Below are 20,775 nucleotides of genomic sequence, written 5' to 3' on the forward strand. Positions count from 1 at the left end.
ATACAATCATCAGTACCTGAACTTTGAGTACCTCAATTTTGTCATCATTAGAACAGAAACTTGAAAGGACTTATCTTTTGAACTTACTTTGACCTTTTAAATCAAAGAAAATAATTACATAAAAAGTGACATTAAAACAAAACCATCCTTCCTCTCCCTTGGTTTATTTAGAAAGAAGTTTACAAGAATTGGTCTTTACTTACACAGCTTAAAACTTGTTTGGAAATCAGATTTAGGTCAAATCCTAACAAAACCCATCACTGAATTAAATTAAATACAATGGATGAGTCACTCATGAGTTGATTTTCTTTAAAGGGATAACTAACATTCCCTTACTTTCTAGGCCTCATGAACCTGTTAGGTAAGACTACTTAGAGGAGTATTTAGGTAATCAAACACATATGAGAGAAATCCTTCCCATGGGAGACTTTGTCCTTTGGCCAGTCTACTAAGAGACTGAGGGCTAGCTGCTTTCTTCTACTGCAATCCTAAACCTCCACCTGCAGGGGACCCAATCCTGTCACCTTCTGACATGGTGTGTCATGCATGAAACAATTTTTAAATGTTTGCATAACTAGTCCTTAGAAAATTTTTACAATTAATAAGTCCTAGATCTTTTTAGGTTGGGATGCAAAATATGAAGAAATCTATTTTGCTTCTAAATGCCAAAAACTGCAAATTGCTAGAGGTTAACAATATGCTATCAATATAGTAATGGAAACTACCATATCGTCAAGGGATATGGAAGTTTTGTTGAAAACCTCATTATCTGTGAAGTTACTAAGATCCTAATATCCACTGTCAATAACAGCAACTACACTGATGGGATATGTAGCACAGGCTCAAAGACTAAAAAAAGATTACCAGACTATCAACCTTTAATATCTCTAAACGATAGGGTTGAAAGGATTCCTACAAATATTTTTGTAGGATTTAATCCAGTATGTCTACGTCTACTCTTTTTGTTTATCCTAGAAATCGAATATGTTCACATGACTCTGCAACCACTAAACAAGAACGGATGATGACAAGGCTAAAGGTTAATGCTAATGAACTGTAAGTTGCACTGCAATTTACTTTGAACAGAAGAAACACAAGTGAAATACTAGTAATAACACTAGTAAAACTTAAACACTAGTAAGTCCTAGTTTTTTTAAAAAAATGTCCAACAACCACGGCACCCAATGTATTTTGTCATATAGCTATATGATTGACACAACATACATCACTTAATTTAACCATTAATAACAAATTACCATTACTCTTAATTTTGGATTACACGTGTGTATATACTCAAACATACCGACTCCAATAGTACATCATTCAGGAGAATAGCTGGCATGTCCCAGGCTCTTCTCTAAGTTCTCAGACTTACAGTGCATCAGAATCACCTGAAGGCTTCTGTTAAAGCAGACTGCTGTTTCCTTCATAGAGTTTCTGATTAAGTCTACAGAGAGACCCAAGAATCTGCATTTCTAACAAATTCCCAGATGATCCTAGGAACCCCTACTGTTAAGTGATCTGTGAGTCTCAAAAGGCAATTACAGAGACAGAAAGATAGAGAATGAGAAAAACAGAGACATGCAGTTCTAGGGAAGGAGGCAGCAGATAAAATTTAATACAGGTATTTCCTTCCATCCTGACACCTGCCCTTTATCTTGGTCAGAAAAAACTAAGAAATCAACAAAGACTCTCAAATGACAACTGACACACAAACCTTTTCACGCTTAAACACCCAGATAGATTGTTCCCATTACAAGTTTTAGAAAAACAATATAGCCAGAAACTCTTCAGCCTTTCAAAACGCCTAGATGAGACTAATTTCAAGAAGACACTGAAAAGGCACAGAAAGTCAATGAGTTTTCCATATCAAAAAAAAAAAAAAAAAAAAAAAAATGCCCACCAGTACAACAAGGGTGAGCAATGATAATCAACAAACTTTTACAACATGCAGAAAATGTACACTTATTAGAAACACTGTGTTTGGAATTTCTCAAACAAGTATTAAAAGTTTATTTCAAATAAAGTTTTTCTTTTTAAGTTACTGAGCCACATAAAGGGAAAATATTAATTTTATTAGAATTTGAACAAATGCTGCACAAAGAAAACATTTTAACAAAATCATATGGTGGCATAACAAACAAAAAAGAAAACAGCCAAAGATGTGTAAAAGAAATATAAGGTGGAAAACTGTTAAATATCTCATGATCCAGTGTGGAAACAAAAAGTCTAAACTTAAAAACCAAACAAGCACAACCATAAAACAAAAAGTTAATGTTTGTGCTATCCTAACCAGACACATTCTTCAGCAAAACTTTAAAAGGCAGAGTTATATTTGACAGTATTTGGTATCTTATTTCTGACTTTTTTACAGAAATAGTATAGAATTCAATCTCACAGTTGAAGTTTCAACATGGAGAAATAATTATTCTATTAATTAAAATGACAGGTGAGGCAAAACAACTGATTAGCCTTCAATGCTATATTTCCAACTGTAATAAGGATGTGACCCAACCAAAATAAGTCTTAAGTAGTTGAGAGTTTTTTTGCTACTGCCCAAGGAACACCTCTGCCCAGTCTGATTGCCATATATGGTAATCAAGACCCTAATAACAATAGAGCATTCTCAGGGACAAATGTAAGAAAACATAAGAGAAGTTTGATGTTTTATAGCAAAGTAACTTGTCACCATTTCAGACTACTAAATGCCAGGAGTTACTTAAAACAAATTATTTAAGTATATGTCCCCATCTTTGCAATTTATTTCTAAATACTGACACCATATATTCATTTTTTTAAACTGATTAATTAACATCAGGTTAATTATGGTGTATGTCAATTTGAAAACTATAATAAAGTACCTCAACAATAAGACTTTGGAGTATTTTTCTGTTATACCTTGATCTTTACACAAAGATGCAATTCTTACTATTTTGGTAGAGAAGTCTATGGGAAATAAACTTGGAAATGTTTTAAAGAGATTGTCAACCAAGACAGGTTTCTCCATTTCATGATTGTCATCTTACAAAGACACCGAATTTCACATTGTTAAACGTCTTAAAACAATATAGTTGTGATTTATAAAAAGGCAAAATTTTAAATGCTTAGGAAAGAAAGTTAAGCCCTTTGCATTCTGAAGATTTGAAATTTATTCACACAATGTGCCCAACCCAAACTTTAAATGAGGTATATTTTCTTCTCTCCAAATATCAGAAACCTAGCAAATGCAGAATATGATGAACAGTTTCAAATTAAAATAAATTCACAGGCTTTTTGTTTTCACTTTAACCTGTGATAAAACACACTGCCATGAGTCTTTGGATGCGGTGTCTAACAAAAACGAAAAGTTGCATATGGTCATTCTCTGTATGAGAGCTGCAAATATATAAGGTGAAAATATTTTTGTGAGTCTTTTTAAAACATGATAAATGCATTACCAAACATCTGTCATGATTTTAAATATTACCTAAATATATATTAAAGATCATCTGTGTATCAACAATTGTATAAGGGGAGCACTAGAAAATAAAAATCTTATAATGATCTTATGGCAGTCCTTAAGCAATTGAATGTTTTTATCTGAAAAACAAATGCTGAAAAAATTTGATTCAAAGTTTTGCTTTTCGAATGCATGGGTTATAACCCACAGAAAACATGAGGAATAAATTGTTTGGTCAGGATCTTGTTAGTTTAAGAAGCAAAAAATTTAAAAACCAAAATATGCACACCATTAAAAATACTAGTTCTGAAAATTATGTAGCTAAAAATTAAATCACCCTGTCCAGCAAGTTCCAAAAATTTCACACATTTCAAACATTAAGGCAACTTTTTTCCAACTAAACAGGACTTTATAAAAATATATGTCACTTCAAAACATTATATACATAGTGGCAATAAATTTAGCTAGTTGTAATCTTTAATACAAGAAAGTGTCACATTATGACAAACAAATTATACTAGGTGCTTGCATGTATGTGCAAGTGGAGTTACAGTCTCTAAAGTACAGGTTTTAAAACTGAGCGAAGTGAACGTCCTTCTTTAGTGAGTTCTCGTGTCACACACATACACGGCAGTGGGATTGCTTCCTCCCGTTTCTCTACAACATTGTAACTGCATTTCTTCAAGTGGTCAGCCATGCTTAGGATGTCAGCAAATTTCCATTCATTTACAGAACAAAATGCAGTACTGAATCGCCATACCTAAAAGAAAATTCTACTTCAGATTTAAACAAGTCAATTTACAAGAATCAAAATACACTTCTTGGTCCAACTGCAGACATTTGTACTGTTAGAGAAATAGCCAATATAATGTTTCAAGCAGTTAGCTACAAAACTGTAAATGAGTAAATCCATTTGGAGGCAAATCTGTTTATCAAATACCTGTAAATCACTTCTATGACATCATGATCTCAATAAATGCAGTAACCAAAAATAATAAAAAACTCAACATTAAAAACTACATCCAACTAGATTTATTAAGCAATTTTTAAAAAATCATAACCTTGTTAATTCAGAGCTACTTCCTAAAATAATATATTGTACATTCTTTCATCCTATCCAATTGGCCACAGAGAACTATTCAGAGTCTAGAGATGCTGACAACACACATTATTATTTTTTTCCCCAAGTTTTTCTCCCATTCCTATTACACTATATGAAGTATGCCAAAAAATACACTATTTAGAAGTACCCAAGGTACTTCGTAATATTCATGAATACAGGTACTTCAATTTATTCAAAATGTTTCTAAAAAATTTATATAAAAAAGCTTTTGTAAAATGAGTCAAATTTTATTCCAGATCATTGTAAAATGCATTTCTAGGCAAAATATCCACTTGCTATCCCTATTCATGTGTCGATTGGCAAAAATATGGGCTACTTCCCCTTTTGCTCACTCAACAGCTCCAAGCCCTGAACAATGTTACCTTATTGGTCCAGCAATGACAGTTGTAACCCCTTCTCATCTTTACAGTTCTAAATATAAAGCTACCTGAACATAGGTGACAAGCAAGAATGGAGGACAGACTCAGGTAACAAGCATGAATGGGACAGATCAGGCCTAGGCATTCTAGCTAAGCTCATCAACAGGCACATGTGAAAGAACACTGAATACAATATAAACAGCAGATAACTCTAGAAAGTAGCAGATTTCAGAAAAGACCTCAGCACTCACTCATTAGAGCTTCTCAGGTAAGGAGGGCAATGTCTTCCAGGGTGGCCAGATGCCTTCAAATTCTGTGGGAACACTTAGTTGTCAGCTGGCAATAGAGGTCACCGCTGTTCAGCACAGAGGGTACTTACTCCCTGTATCCCTTGGGGTTATACCAACCATTCCTCCTGCATGGAGTTATTTCCTACGAGTCTGAGAGAGCAGCTACCAACAGACATTACAAATGTCATCAGCATCCCTTACAATCCCCTGTAGCTATGAAACTAGAGGAAGAATTAGGAGTTTTGTTAAACTTCAGCAGAACAAATTCGTTTAAGATTCAATGGTGGCACACAGCCTCCCTACTTCCACACAATTAATTAAGAGTCTGGTGAAACAAACTCAGGAAAAACTGGATGATTCCCACCTCCTGATGACAAGGTTTCTTAGTCATGGGCCAATTGTTCTTTCAAAAGTATTCCTCGAGTACATTAGTGCCTGCTATATGGCGGTGCTGTGCTAGGCAGTAGATATTTTAGTTCCCAGAGTCTCACTTCTCAAGGAACTTACAGTCTAATGAAAAAAACCTGACAATTCATCAGTGAATTACAAAAGAGCAGAGTGCTCTAGTAGGGGAACATAACCAGGCGCCACGCGAACACAGAGCAGCGCACCTCCCTGAAGGCTTCAGTGTGGGGTGGGGATTCCAGAAGGCTTTCCTGAGGAAGTAAGATCTGTAGAGTAAGCAGGAAATATAGTGAGAAGATGAAGAACGCAAGCTCCAGAGACAGGTTCCCTAGGTCTGAATCCATCAATTCGTTGGACAAGTTACTTAACTTCTCTAAACTTCAGTTTCTTCATCCATAAAATAGGGACAGTGGATTAAATAAATTAACAGAAGTAAAATGCTTATTAGCATACTGTCAGGCATATTGCAAATGTTCAAATGTAGGTATTGTGTTAGGGACAACATACTCGAAGGCTGTAAGTCAAGGCAAGAAAGAAAACATCAGGAAACTGTTAAGTAAATCAACATAGGTGGAATATAAGAACAAGAGGAAACTGAAGACGTAAGATTTATGATATGAATCTTACAATTTGAGATTATAAAAAAGTCTTAAATGTTTCATTAAGGAATCTTTCTCTATCCTGGAACAATAAACAAACATGGAAGTTTTTTGTTTTTTAAATTTTTTCTCAATGTTGATTTATTTTTGAGAGACACAGAAAGACAGAACATGAGCAAGGGAGGGGCAGAGAGAGAGGGGGACACAGAATCCGAAGCAGGCTCCGGGCTCTGGACATTCAGCACAGAGCCTGACGCAGGGCTTGACTCACGAATGGTGAGATCATGACCTGAGCCAAAGTCAGACACTCAACTGACTGAGCCACCCAGGTGCCCCAAATATCTTGTTTTTTAAAGAAAATTTTTTTAAAATGTTTATTCATTTTTGAGAGACAGACTGTGAGCGGGGAAGGGGCAGAGAGACAGATCAAGTCATGATCTCACTGTGAGTTGGAGCCCCAAGTCGGGCTCTGTGCTGACAGCTCAGAGCCTGGAGCCTGCTTCGGGTCCTGTGTCTCCCTCTCAACCTGCCCTGCTGCCCTGCTCATGCTGTCTCTCTTTCTCTCTCAAAAATTAATAAACATTTGAAAAAAAAAAAATATATATATATATTTTTTTTTTATAAAAATTTTTTTTAATGTTTATTTATTTTTGAGACAGAGAGAGACAGAGCATGAACAGGGGAGGGGCAGAGAGAGAGGGAGACACAGAATCCGAAGCAGGCTCCAGGCTCCGAGCTGTCAGCACAGAGCCCGACGCGGGGCTCGAACTCACGGACCGTGAGATCATGACCTGAGCCGAAGTCGGACGCTTCACCGACCGAGCCACCCAGGCGCCCCAAAAAATATATATATTTCTAAGGTGCCTGGGTGACTCAGCCGATTGAGCGTCTGACTTCAGCTCAGGTCATGATCTCACCATTTGTGAGTATGATCCCCACACTGAACTTGCTCCTGTCAACCTGTCAGCTCAGAGCCCAATTTGGATCTTCTGTCCACCCCCCTCTGCCCTTCCCCCCCACCTCTCTCTCTCTCTCTCTCAAACAATGAAACATTAAAAAATATACTTAAAACAAGAAAATATTTCTCACTCTAGTCCTTATGGAGAGAATATGCTGGAGAAGGACCCAATTAGGAACAGAAACCCAGTTAGGCTACTGCGGTAAGCAAGAGAGAGCCGAAGGGGACAGAGCTAAGGAAATGGCAGTGGAAACAATAAAACAAACCGGAGTGGTATGAAGAAGGGAGACTCAGGAAGACTTTGTGATTACGTACACATGGAAATAAAGGGGGGAAAAAGAAGTCAACCCTACCTCCCAAACTCCTAGTTTAGGCAATCTGATAGATGATAAGGCCACCTGCTGAGATTAGGGGGGATAGAGATGTAGATGTAGAGTAGGTTGGACATGCTGAGTTTGATGGCCCTGTGAGACAGTCAAGTGGAAATGTCCAGGAGATGCTTGTACAGTCTAGAGTTCAGGAGAAAGCAGCCAGGATACAGATGTGTGAGTACTCTGCGTAAATGATGGCAATTTAAACTCCTAGATGAGATTTTCTGCAGGAACAGAATTCCCAGAAAGTATGTTACCTCATAGGTCAATACTAATGAGCAAGGACAAAAAGAGACCACACTCAGAGTATCCCATCCCGAATGGGAGAAAGACACCACGTCACCTGTATGTGTATGCAGATACACAGCAAGTATGAAACCTTCTGCCACTAGAATTCCCATTTGGGAAAAAAATGATAAAATAGTGTATTCATTTGTTGGTCAAAGCTTCACGAGAGCACACAAGATGTAGAATTCTATTCTGAAAAACTGGAGCAAATGAATAAAAGTCAGAGAAAACCTAAGGGTGATAAGAACAAAGTAGCTAGAGATTTGAAACCTGTGCAACCAAGGTGAAGATTCTTCCACTTTATAAAATGCAAAATGTCACATTATAAATGTTCTAAAATGAAAATCTGCAATAAAAGATACTTGTAATGCCTTCTAGTTTCTCTTAGATGGTACCTCAGAAAGCGGGCAAAAGTAGGGGCCCCAGGGTGGCTCAGTCGGTACAGCATGCGACTCTTGATCTCAACATTGTGAGTTTGAGCCCCATGATGGGCATAAAAATTACTCTGAAAAAATAATTAAAAAATTATAAAGATAAAAAGAAGGTGGACAAAAGTAGACTTTTCACAAGAGAAAATGGTGGAGCCAGGATTCGTTCCCAGGTCGGCCTCAATCCCCAGCACAAGTCTCCAATATGCAACACTCTCTTGTACAGTCCTACATCCAGAGCCCCCACCCCTAGTATCAAGTCCAACTTCAACCTACCACATTTCCACATCTATCCATTTATGCTCTCTATCCCCCCAAATACTCCGCTGATCACTTACTAATAGAAGCACTTGTAACTTTTTTCATCTCTCCCTATTTAAGTTCTACCTGAAATAACCAAATTCTAAGAAAGAAATTGCTAGGAATGGAGAGAAACTGCCAATTGTAAGCAGTGAGAAACCTTGTCCTCGCTTCCTTCATCGTCCTATAGTGAAAATGTTTCAGATGGAACTCAAAATAGAAGGTGGTTAACATGGATTCAAAAGGAGTTGTTACAGAAGAATTGAATAAGGACAGAACTGCTCAACTAAAAAACCACAAGTGGCCTCTTACACATCAGAATGCCAAATTAGAACCCAATACTAGGATGTCTGCAGTAAATGTGTGATTATGACAAACAATTCTAGCCTAGTTTTCTATTAACTATCATTATGTTTAAAAAGTCTGTCAGATTGAAGAATGGTCAATTTTTCAACAAGATCTTAATTTTATTAATTCTGCAACATTAAGTGTCTACCATATGTCAATTAACGAGATGATACAGTTGAGATTAAACTAACCTTTTCTTTTATTTGCCATGATGAATTTCCTTCTGGATACTTCTTTTTCCCCCACTGCAGTATGACCATTCCACGCGACTGAAGCAGGCTGCCACATACATCCCTCATTAACTTGGATACACATGACAGCTGGCATAAACTGAAGCCATCAAGAAAGCCTGCAATATGTTGTAGGACCTCAAAAGGAAGACTACTTAGATGGTCACTATGTAATCCCAACACACAGTTTCTAGCAGGCTCCACTAATACGGTAGATACACAAGGCTGAACTCCAAATGACCTCAAATGGCGGTCATGTATAATCTTTGCTCCTTGGGTTGATGGACAAAATCTACGCTGAGAGTAGGTACAACCATAATATGCTAAAGGACACCTCTGTTCCATCCAGCCATTGAGTCCAGCATGAATGTCACCATGCACATTCTTAAAATGGGAAGAAAATTCTTTTCTTCTAAATAACTGTCCACAAACAAATGTAAACATTGAACGCTGCTTGGGTTGATACCTAGCAACACATTCCAATACTAAATCCAGCCCAAGTGTCTGAAAAGGACTTGGATTTGAAAGCTGTGGATTGGCATGATCACAAGCAGAAGCTGAAGCTATCTCCCCAACCATTGTATTTGTAGCTAATATTGCAGATGGAAGTGAAAAAGTCTGAGTCCCAAAATCAATGTGATATACATCAACCATGCGACTATCAGATATACCCCTCCCACCTGGAGAATCTCCTAGACAAAACAGTAATGCTGCTGTGATTAGATCTATTCCTTGGAGGCCCATTGGATCTTCTGCAACTTCCAAATCTGATGTATCTACTGCTTTATCTTCTTTTGGTTTGGACCAACATGAATTAGAAAGAAATTTGAATGAAGGAGGATGACTGAAAGATAAGACATCCACATTCCTCAAGTCCCCTAAGTCTACTTTTCTCCAACACAATTCTCCTTCATCCTCACCATCTGGCATGAGGATGTGCTGAACTGTGCCATTAGGCAAAGCATTAAGTTGTGCTGCTACTGAAAGTGAACTGGAAGGATCTGAAGTGCCATCTGATGCTATACATTCTCCATTTGTTAAGTTACTTTGTTTTGAATCACCATGTAATTTCTGACTTTGGTCTATGGCCTGTGTACATATATTTTCCAAAGAAAAGCCATTACAAAGAGCAGAAGTGCCATAAGAACTGGTGTTCGAGTCATACAATAAATCACTTGAGCCATTTTGTTCAGACTGGAAATTCAGACTTGTGTCATTATGATCAATTCCACCTACTGCTCCTATCTCCTCCTCATAAAGATGGTCCTGGTCTTTCAAGTGTCTATTCTGCAAGCTTTCTCTGGCATTTTGCTCTTCATTCACTTCATTTGCAGAAGCACAAAGACTTGTACTTAACATGCCAATGTCTCTTGTGGCGGTATTCAGGATATCTAAGGCAGCAGCCAAACTTCTGGTTGTTTCTACAGTAGCTTGATAAAGTGCACCATAAGATTCTTCATCAACAGATACCAAACCATTAGTATGTGGTATTTCCGGGACACTTGATTTAACTGAGATTTGTTCTCTAGGTTCTGCCACTTTATCAGTTGCTTTTGACATCATGGTGGCTACTTTGAGAGACTCTAAGAGCATCCTTTGGTCTTGAAGGGCCAAGGCCATATCTAATTGTGCCACTTCATCGACATCTCTGCTTAGATTTTCATACGATTTCCGATCTGCGTAACTAACTGGCCATCGGTTCCACTCCATAGTACAGCACACCACACTTGCAGGACACATTTCCAGATGTTCAGCAACTTTATTTCGAGCCATTGTAAACGGACATCCGAAATCACTATTTAAGCAAGGCACTCGTTCAAATGGACATAAAAGTCGATGCTCATCAGCTTTACAAGAATGGAAAACTGCTCCACAAACCAGTGGACAACCAATCAAGTCACAGGAGATCCCAGGCTCCGGTCTGATCATACACCGTCTACTGACACAAGTCACACAGTGTGAATGCTGCAGCTCCTCCTCCATAATGGCCAGTCCAGCTCTACTTGTTGAGATGGAAAAAAGATAATTAGTTAGGCAAAAAGTGGTCGATTTTTAAAAATTGTTGAATAATATAAATCAAGTCATAAAGGTGTACTGACTTACTGCAGGATGAAATACATAAAATAAACATATTTAACAAGTTTACTTTACATACAATCAGTCCGTCTTGAAACAACTTAAGCACTTCAAAGAACCGCAGTTCATTTTCATATATCATGTAACAATATACCTAAAGAGGTCAAGTGGTCCAAAATATAATACTTGAATTCTAGTATACTGTGTAGTATATAAATTGATGCCAAAAACAAATTAATGCATATCTAACTTATAAATTCCAAGAATGTTTTAGCTTTTATTTTTTTAAGACTGATTCTGAAGCACCCAGACTGCAGAAATCTCATCATTTCTTAAAAGGGAATGATCTAAATTTCATGAATATACTTAACTAAAAGTATTAGAAGCTTTTGTTTGATTCCCTCTAAATATATGAATTCATTTAGGATTTCGTCTATTGATCACTCCTTCTACACAGTGATCACCATAGTGAGCCTTAATTAGAACACAGAGGGAATTTACCCACAAACCTAAGTTCCAGTTCAGTTGGTGGTTATGGGCAAATCACTTACTTCTGAGGGTCACAGTTTCCATTCATTCATCAAACATCTATTTATTGTTTAACTAGTATGCACCAGGCACTGTGTTTGGTGTGGCAATATAAAGATTATTAGTAAGACATGGTGCCTCCTCTCAGTGAACTACAGCAGGTCAGAGACACAACAGTAAAAATCATGTCACATATTATGTGATCGATTTGACAGAAGTAGAATGGTAACACGGAGAACGTAATTATCAGCATGGTAGGGGCTAGAGAATTCACAGTAGTCTTGAAAGACGGGAAATCTTAAGCATAGGAGGGGAGACTTGGAAAGGTAGGGAAGTATTCAATGTTGAAGTAATGACATATGTAAATACAGAAAAGTAAGAATTGGCAAAACATATTCAGGGAACTTCAAGTTTCCTAGTGTTGCTGGATCATAAGGTGAAACACTACATAGCTGTGGGAGATGAGGCAGGATACTAGAAATAAAGCAAATCATTAAGACTGCGCTATATGCTACTCTCAGGAGGTCAGACTTTAAGTAATAGGAAGTCACTGAGGATTTGAGCAAAGAAATAGTATCTATAAAATATTAGGAAGGGTTTACAGATACCTAATGGTCTTTCCTGCCTTTATCATGAAAAATTTTATACAAAAATAAGAGAAAACATCAGCAAAATATACTGATATAATTACTGACACTATGCACTGTATTTTTTTTCTCTTATCTTCAACATCTTTACTGACTTGTTCCTATGAGCAGTAAAAACCTAAAAAACTATTTCATCTTTAAAAACCTAAATAATAAAACAATATCCTCCTTCTACTACTATTCTTTTTTCCTAGTCAAGCTTTCAGAAGGGAAGAAAACAAAAACAAACCTTCAACTCTCCCATGTACTCTTCTGCCCTCTAATCAGTCTTTATTTTTACCACCAGTCATTAAAATGGCTCTGAGATCCTCAATGCTAAATCCAAAGGGCATTTTTTCCAGACCTCACCTTCCTTGGCCATTTCCTTTATTATGCTGACTATTCCCTCCCTTTTGACATATTTATCTTTCCTTTAGTTTTCAAGATGTCACATTTCCCTGATTTCGCACGCCCCCCCGCCCCCATCTCTTTGATTATTCTTTAATCTTTTCTTCTACAATATTTCTCTTCTTCAGGGAGCATGTCATTTCTTGCTCATTCTATACATTCCCCTCGGGTGCTCTCAACTTCTCAAAAGCTTCAATTACCACCCATATGCTGAAAACTGATCTATACCACTTGCCCGGACCCCTCTTCCAAACTTTAGATCTGTACAGCCGATTGCTTATTATACATCTCTACTTCTACATGCACAAGCAACTCATCTCAACGTTTCCCAAATTAAATTACATTGTAATAGATAATAATTTTCTGGGTAAGAAGTCGATTCTTAGCCTATTTTCTTCACTGCAGGGCATAAAAGATTACTAGCTCTCTGACATATTTTTCCATAAATTCTACCTGGGTTCCAGGTGGCTAATGTAAACTAACTACTCCCAAATTTGCTTTTTATTTTTCTCCAGTCCAGGGTTGATTTTTGCCAAACAATAACAAAAGTCTACCTAATACTGACAGAGCTCTTGATTAAGTGGAAAAATTTCTGAGTTGGTATTGTGGCACTTACTGATGCCTGGAGGGTAAAAACCAAAACACACATTTAACAAGAAAACTGTATCTTTAAATTGTGTTTAAAAATTACAAATTATGAGTTAAATACTTCTGAATGTTTATCCCCATAAATTTTACAGGTTAAGACAGAACCTGTATGTTAAACACACACATGCTCACAGAGTCATAATAGAAGAAATGACAAGACTAATGATGACAAACATTTGTAAATTGAGCAGAGGTTCAAAGAGAAATGTTAGTAAGAATTAAGACAAATTTTACTGAGTGATTAGATTGTGAAAACAGCTGTAGCTTTCTTATTTTGCAATAAGACTGAGTTCTTCTCACGTGCTGAGGGGTTATAAGCTTGACTGTTACTAAGAGAGAACCTAAAAATACACGCAGTTCTAAAGAAGTGACCACTGCTCTCACAACTTGTAGAAACACTTTATGTTATGTGCACATCACATGACCACACAGGCAGAACACATCTCAAAAACATCACTTAATTCTAAAATAGCAACTGCTACAAACAACTAAGTTAAATGCAAAACAGCGACAACTTTGAAAGGAAGATGTAGAAGGGCTCTCAAGCTTCACAATAGTTTGTTCCACACTACTCCCCTCGGAATAAGAAAAATGTTTTAAAAAAAAATAAAAAGAAATAAAAGCATCCACAGCAATGAGTCTACAATATTTATTTACTGAAGTAGACTTCGAAGGAAAAAAAAATACAAATTATGTACCAATTTTATCCCTGATGTATATCATTTCATGTAATGTCCCTTAATACTCACAACAACCCAGAGGAAACTGAGGCTCAAAAAGGTTTAAGTGACTTGCCCAAGGTCATCCACCTAGTAAGTGGCAGAGCTAGGATTTACGTCTGTATCTGATCAATGCACACGGACAACAACAGATATGTTTACTCATAAAAGCTTAAGAAAATAGGCAGTACACTTCAGTAACTGGTGATCCAATTTTAAGATGTTATTTGAGGAATGGAGATTACACAACTTTGCTTGTAGTTTATTCCAACACTTAGTCACCCCTGTGGTCAAGAAAGTCTTTTTGGTCCTTTGTAATTACAATAGCACATAACTTCACTTTGAAAGTGTTTAAAACTACTTTTAAAATAACCTACATTTGTAATACTCAGTATAAACTTATGGAACAAGAATACAAATTTAACAATTCTCAAAACAGCCATATAAAGTAGGAATCAAGTTTAATTCCATTTTACAAGTGAATATATTCAAAAATAAGTTAAGAAAATGCACTAGATAATACCCAAAGTGTATTCTGGGGATAGAATCCTCAGCTTAAAAATTTTAAACTTCCAGATCCATTCTTTTTCTAATCAAGATCATCACCAAATTAAATATACCTCCATAAAGTATTTTATAATTGGTCATAAATCCTGTGAAATGGGTTTAAAGCATCCGTCCCTGACTTATCAGTTGAACGGTGACACAGCAGACTCAGTAGAAAACAAGTTGCTAAAACTGAGCCTTCAAATTAAAGATAAGCTTAATTGAAAACTCAGTATTAAGTTTTCTTAAACTCTCTTTAAAAAGAATCTTAACATTCCATATAACATCTCTTTTAATTTACACTTAAAATTGAATGACTGGGAAAAGTCTCATTAGACTACAAAATATTTGTAAATGATTAAATGCTTTACAATAGTGTCAATTTTCTCCAACAGAAATTCTTGGCCAACTCATACTCTCTGACTGACAAGCAATCCATAAAAATAGTTTTTAACATGCCATTTTCTCGTACAGTGAAATGAGGCCTTGTCATTTAAGGCTATTTCTAGACATAAAAATAACTGCCCTCAAAAACCCATTTCTTTATTTTTCCAAATTCATCAAAGTAAGCAAGGAGATAAATAAATACATTGCAAGTTGGCATGACCGTTACAACACTAAGTCAAGTCGCCCAAAGCACTCAACGCAGCTTGTTGCTACCTATGTCTCTGCTGGCAAGACCCATGCACACACGCACACCTCCCCTCCAACTCCTGCCTCGAATCTTAAGTTGCAGCTTAAATGTTATTTTCCACACACCAAAGACAAGGTATGGATCTCACATTATGCTGTGGGCTCAGTACACTCTGCATTCTTCCTTGGTAATACCAGTCGCAATTCTTTAAGTAAATCGTTATCCTTTAATAACTACCTGCACAGGAAAACTTCAAGCTTCATGAAGGAGACAGAACCATCTCTGTCTCATCCATTCTTGTGTTCCCTTATTCCAGACTGCCTAATTGGAGCTTCACTTATTTTAGAAACATGAATAAATGAAAGAATTATACTACAAGAAAGAGCCAAATGGATTCCAAAACAAAATGAGATTCCTGATGTCATGGGAGTCTACATACTTCACAAAAAAATACAACCTTACAGACCTAGTATTAGACAATCAGACTGAGCCAAAATTACCTCACTGTACCAGCTATAAAAAGTCAGTAATGCTCAAACATTTACTGAGGACCTAAGTTATACGTTCCAAGCATTATATACAGAGTAAACTGACTACGAAAAAAGCAAATCAAAGGGAAAAGGAAGTCAAAGAAAGTTGATTTCAACCTCTCATTATTTTAAAATCTTAAAAAATAATAGTCATAAAAGGTATAGGCGTAAATGTTTGCCTGTATATTGTCCCACTATTTTAACTCCCTAATCAACTCTGTGCCGTTTCAAAAAGAAAAGCAGAGAGAGGTGGAGGTGTGTGCACATGTGCAGGTGCCTGAGTAGGTATATGGTTAAGAAGCTCCAAAAAGGAAGTGGCATCAGCCTACTGCTTAATGTTACAGCTACTACAGTACTAGATGAAACAGAATTCCACTTAAACAATAAAATGTTGTTTCAATGTAAGGCTGAAAAGGAACAATAGACAGACATGTTCAATTAGTTAACACAAGCAAGTCTACAACTGAAATCTGACATTTAGCAATCAGTTATAAGCGGCTCCAAGCAAGTCTCATGCTACAGTTGGAGGCACTGGTCACAGTAATACAATTAACTGTACAATATTAAATAGAAACACCTGCTGGGTGATTTGCAGATCAAGCGCAATCAGTATTAAAGACCATAATAAATCTATAACCTCAGTTGGACATCTTATTTCACTGGTTTAAAAAGGAGCGGGAAAGGGGGGTGGCAGTGACTAGGCAAGATTGAAAATCCACTATCCTTAAACTTCCAACTCAAAGCACATGCCCTCCTGATGAGTCCAAAATGGCTAAATGGGTTACACTGTATACATTCTTTGTATTCGATTTTGGTTCTGCTTTTTTATTTATAGAATCATGACCTAATTATACAGAATTTCTTTTCAAATTTTTAACTATTCTCCTTTTGATATAATCAAAACATATATCTTCTAGTCTAAATATGGTCATGAGTAGTTTATTCCAAAGTGAAGTTCTAACTGCTTGCAATGTTCTCCACTAAATAAGCAAATGAAACTATTACAGACTTAAATTAAAATAATATTAACAAATACTTAATACTCAGACCAGACCTATTTGAGCAGATATTCAGATAAAAATAATCCACCCAAATGGTGGTACTCAGCTTACTGAAATGAGCATCATGGCAGAGGGGAATGGGCTTCCAAGGAATCTCAGCTTTGTGACCTTGAGGCTATTACTCTATTGTTAAAACAACCTGGAACTCTATAAAGGTTAGTTATAATTATATGCGCCCAACAGGATACAATGTATTCCTCAGAAAAAGATGTACTTCACTTTACACAACAGCCACATTTACATACACAAAGCTTAATGTAAAATAATGTTTTATATCAAGTCATTTATAATTATAAAGCTTACCAAAAGCAACCGTATGAGGAAACAACCTATATTAACATTATCCACACACACACAAGACCTATCCTTTTTATAAAAGATTTCTGGACTGGGTTTTAATTGGGGTATGTCTGTAATTATCTAACTGCCTACAGCATAAAAACCATTAGTCTAATGGTTCACATAGTTCTCACAAAGTTCAATCAAACTGAACATAGTTCATAGTTCATCTCGCATAGTTCATCAAACTGAAATTGAAGTTAAATATTTTATATAGCTTTTTCATTGAAGACTTTGTCAAAGAATTCTACAAATACAATGTCCTTTTAATGAAACAGGCATAGGAACTCGGTTAAAAGATGTATCCAAAATCATACAAAATAGCACAGGGCTTACCCCACTGAAAGTCACATTTCTGTAATATACTAGATCAAAGAGTAAACACGAATATGTGGTGACCTTAAAATACCCCTCTAACTATATACATTATCTCAAAGTATTACCACTCTTTCATAGGTATTGTATTAGGATACTTTGTATTTTTTAAAAGTCTCCAATGGTAGATAGGGAGAAATACTGGGTTGAAATTAAACACCTAGCACACTTGGAATGCATAAAAGTTTGCCTATACCAGAAACTTCAGTTCTCTGGTAACACTCACAGAACTCCACCCGCTAACAAGTCCAGAGCCACAAAAAAAGCTTACGTCACTGCATTAAAGTACTAGGTGAAAACAAGTTGGCAATGTAAAAGTTGCCAAAACACCATGTTATCCTCAATTAGGCTTCTGGAGTAAGAAACAGTGACTAAGCATAAAGAACAGTGATTCAGCGAAAACTGCATACTGAAAAATTAAACCCTTAGAAAAATCCTAAACATACATTTTAAGCTACTCTTTTCCCTTTGCTGCGTCGAAAACTGGAGTGCTACTTTGTAAAACCTTAGCAAATATGAGCAAAGGCAAAAATCTGCTCATGTAACTTACTAGGTCTCTAAAGGATACAACACAGTATTGAAATGCAGAAAAACAAAATAAAATTAAGTTTAAAAAGTTTGGGAGGTTTGTATTTAAAGAGTTTTAAGTTAATCTACACGGATATCAGAATGCCCATAAATAGCTTCCTCTTGGATCAGAGTCAACAAAGTAATTACGGAATAAAAGGTCAATTCCTTCCCAACCATCTTTTATCTGGGACTTACGACAGAGCTCAGAAAGAAAAACAAGAGAGGGGAACGGAGTGCAAGAACCATGGTAAACAACATACTGTTCTGCCCGTCTGTCTCTATCCTCCCAAATACACACGTTAAAAACACTCAAAGGAGGTTACTTTGAATTCAACGTGCACTCCGTGGCCCCCTTCCAAGCACCGTTCCACGGACAGGACACAAATAACTTGGAAACGGTCATACCCCCCAGATCCAGAAAATCAGGAAGTTTCTCTTTAATAAGGGCTCTCAGAGGCTAAGGCTAAGATCCGCTCACTACCATGAATGGAAAAGTTACCAACTTCACTCATCCCGTGAAGACAGTAAATAATGCCTCCCAATCTTCCTTTAACCCGTCTGTCCCCAAACAACCCAAGTTTCCCAACGGCAAAAGGAAAGAGAAGCCGGGTTTTCAAGGTTCGGAGGGCTTCCCAAGTTCACCCCCCGCTCCACCCCTCCCTCCCTCCCCAGCACACGGACGGACACGCCAGCCAGGTGACACGGGGGTCGCGGCTCGCGCGTGGGTCGCCATTGCTGACCGCCTGCCTCCCCCCGCGGGCCGGGCAGGACGACCTGCGCGGACGCCCACGCCGCGGACGCCCTGTGGGCGCGCCAGGCCAGGCCGGCCGGGGACCCGCGGGGCCGGCGCGGGCCGTGTTTACTCCGCCCAGGCCCGGCCCGCCGCCCCCCGAGGCCGCCGCCGCCCCGGCCGCGGGCCTCGCACTGCCCGGCCGCCGCCTCCGTCCTCGGCGCAGCCCGCGCCGCGCCGGCCTCCCCCGCCGGCCTCCCGACACTCACCGCCCCGCGCGGCCGAACCGCGGCCCAGGCCCTGGCTGCCGAGGCCGCCGTGCCCGGCTGCTCCGCGCGGTCCCGGCCGCTCGGCGCCCCACACCCCCCGTGCAGTCCTCCTTCTCCGGGCCTCTCAGCCCCGCCGGGCCGCCGCCTTTTCTCCTCTCCTCCAGCTCCTCCGCCTCCTCCCCTGGCGGCAGCCCTCCTCGCGCGCCCCGCCCCGCTCCCCTCGGCCCCGCCCACCCGACCGGGCCCGGCCTCGGCGGCGGCTGCAGTCCCGGCGGAGACGCGCACGCTGAGCCCGGCGGGGACGCGCACGCCGAGTCCGACGGGGACGCGCACGCCGAGTCCGACGGGGACGCGCACACCGCCCACTGATGCTCCGAGCGTAGCGGGGGAGTAGAGTCTCTGCAGTCCTGGGCTCCGAGCGCCCAGCCAGGGGATTCCCACTGGGCCCCACGTGTCTCCGCCGTGACGGTGCTAGTTCAAATCCTGTTGGACTTTGGAATCTTGTATTCCTGCAGGGAATCCTAGACCTGTACTGTTGGAATTGAGGAAGCAGGCCCAAGTACGGTGTCTTGTTTCCCTCCCTAAATTGTAGGATAAGCTGCCAGATCCCTTAATTCTCAGTGCGGTGCTCTTCCCCTTTACGTCATATTCAGGAAGAAGCGAGCCGCTCTCGCTGCATCTTTGAAGATGCTGCCGCAAACCTTTGTGCCTGCTAACTCAGTGCACCTGAGTCCTGTAGCTTAGTGACCCTTGTAGTGTTCCACCTACCCCGGGACTGAGCTCAGCCCAGGATTCAGGCGTTGCGAAGCTTCACTGGAGCCCAGGCAGGTCTATTTCTGTAAGGGGCAGAGGCATTCTACACACACAGACCACAGCAGCAAGGTTGTCTGCATGCAAAAGTGACAATCTAGCTGGAAGGATGCCTTGAAGCCACTTCTGCTGGAGACTTTACAAATGATTGAGGATTAAAGAAATATCAGATGGCCATATCAAAGAAATGGGGTTCATTATCCCGGTACTACCACTAAGCCTTGGTCTAGGCCAGGAAACGGATTCAGAATCCTGGGTTGGGGGTGGGGGTACCTCTCATTCCCTCACCCTTACACCTGTGTCCATTCCGTGGGCTCCTGCCCACTCCCAGCGCAAGAGAACTGTGATAAAGAGAAAATGGCTCTAATCCTGGCCTCCTGGGTGGGGGCAGGGACCTGAAAACACTGTTTTGTAATGCTTTTTGTGGCTACATTTTTACCCCCAACTGGGTATGTCTTGGAAAATATAGATCACTCCCAATTTGCCCTCCTGCGGAGAAGTGACTCTCAGACTTAGATTTTAAAGGGCACTATAAAAAAAAATGAAGAACTTAGATTGCTAGCTTTTTTTTTTTTATTTTTTATTTTTGAGACAGAGAAAGACAGAGCATGAACGGGGGAGGGGCAGAGAGAGAGGGAGACACAGAATCGGAAGCAGGCTCCAGGTTCTGAGCCATCAGCCCAGAACCCGATGCGGGGCTCGAACTCGTGGACCTCGAACTTGCGGACGGTGAGATCGTGACCTGAGCTGAAGTCAGATGCTTAACCG

At 39.1% G+C, this 20,775-nt stretch overlaps 1 protein-coding gene across 1 annotated transcript; it reads right to left on the minus strand.

The window, feature by feature from the left end:
- Positions 1-2,054: 2,054 nt before the first annotated feature.
- FBXO30 (F-box protein 30) lies at positions 2,055-19,396 on the minus strand. The gene is made up of 3 exons (XM_060616841.3): positions 19,198-19,396; positions 9,100-11,137; positions 2,055-4,199 (listed from the first exon to the last, which is right to left on the minus strand). The coding sequence occupies exons 2-3, from the start codon at positions 11,119-11,121 to the stop codon at positions 3,996-3,998; spliced, it is 2,226 nt and encodes a 741-aa protein (XP_060472824.1). The 5' UTR covers positions 11,122-11,137; positions 19,198-19,396; the 3' UTR covers positions 2,055-3,995.
- Between the last annotated feature and the right edge of the window lie 1,379 nt (positions 19,397-20,775).

This window comes from Panthera onca, chromosome B2 (genome assembly GCF_046562875.1).
Source record: "Panthera onca isolate mPanOnc1 chromosome B2, mPanOnc1 haplotype 2, whole genome shotgun sequence".
NCBI classification, from domain to species: domain Eukaryota; kingdom Metazoa; phylum Chordata; class Mammalia; order Carnivora; family Felidae; genus Panthera; species Panthera onca.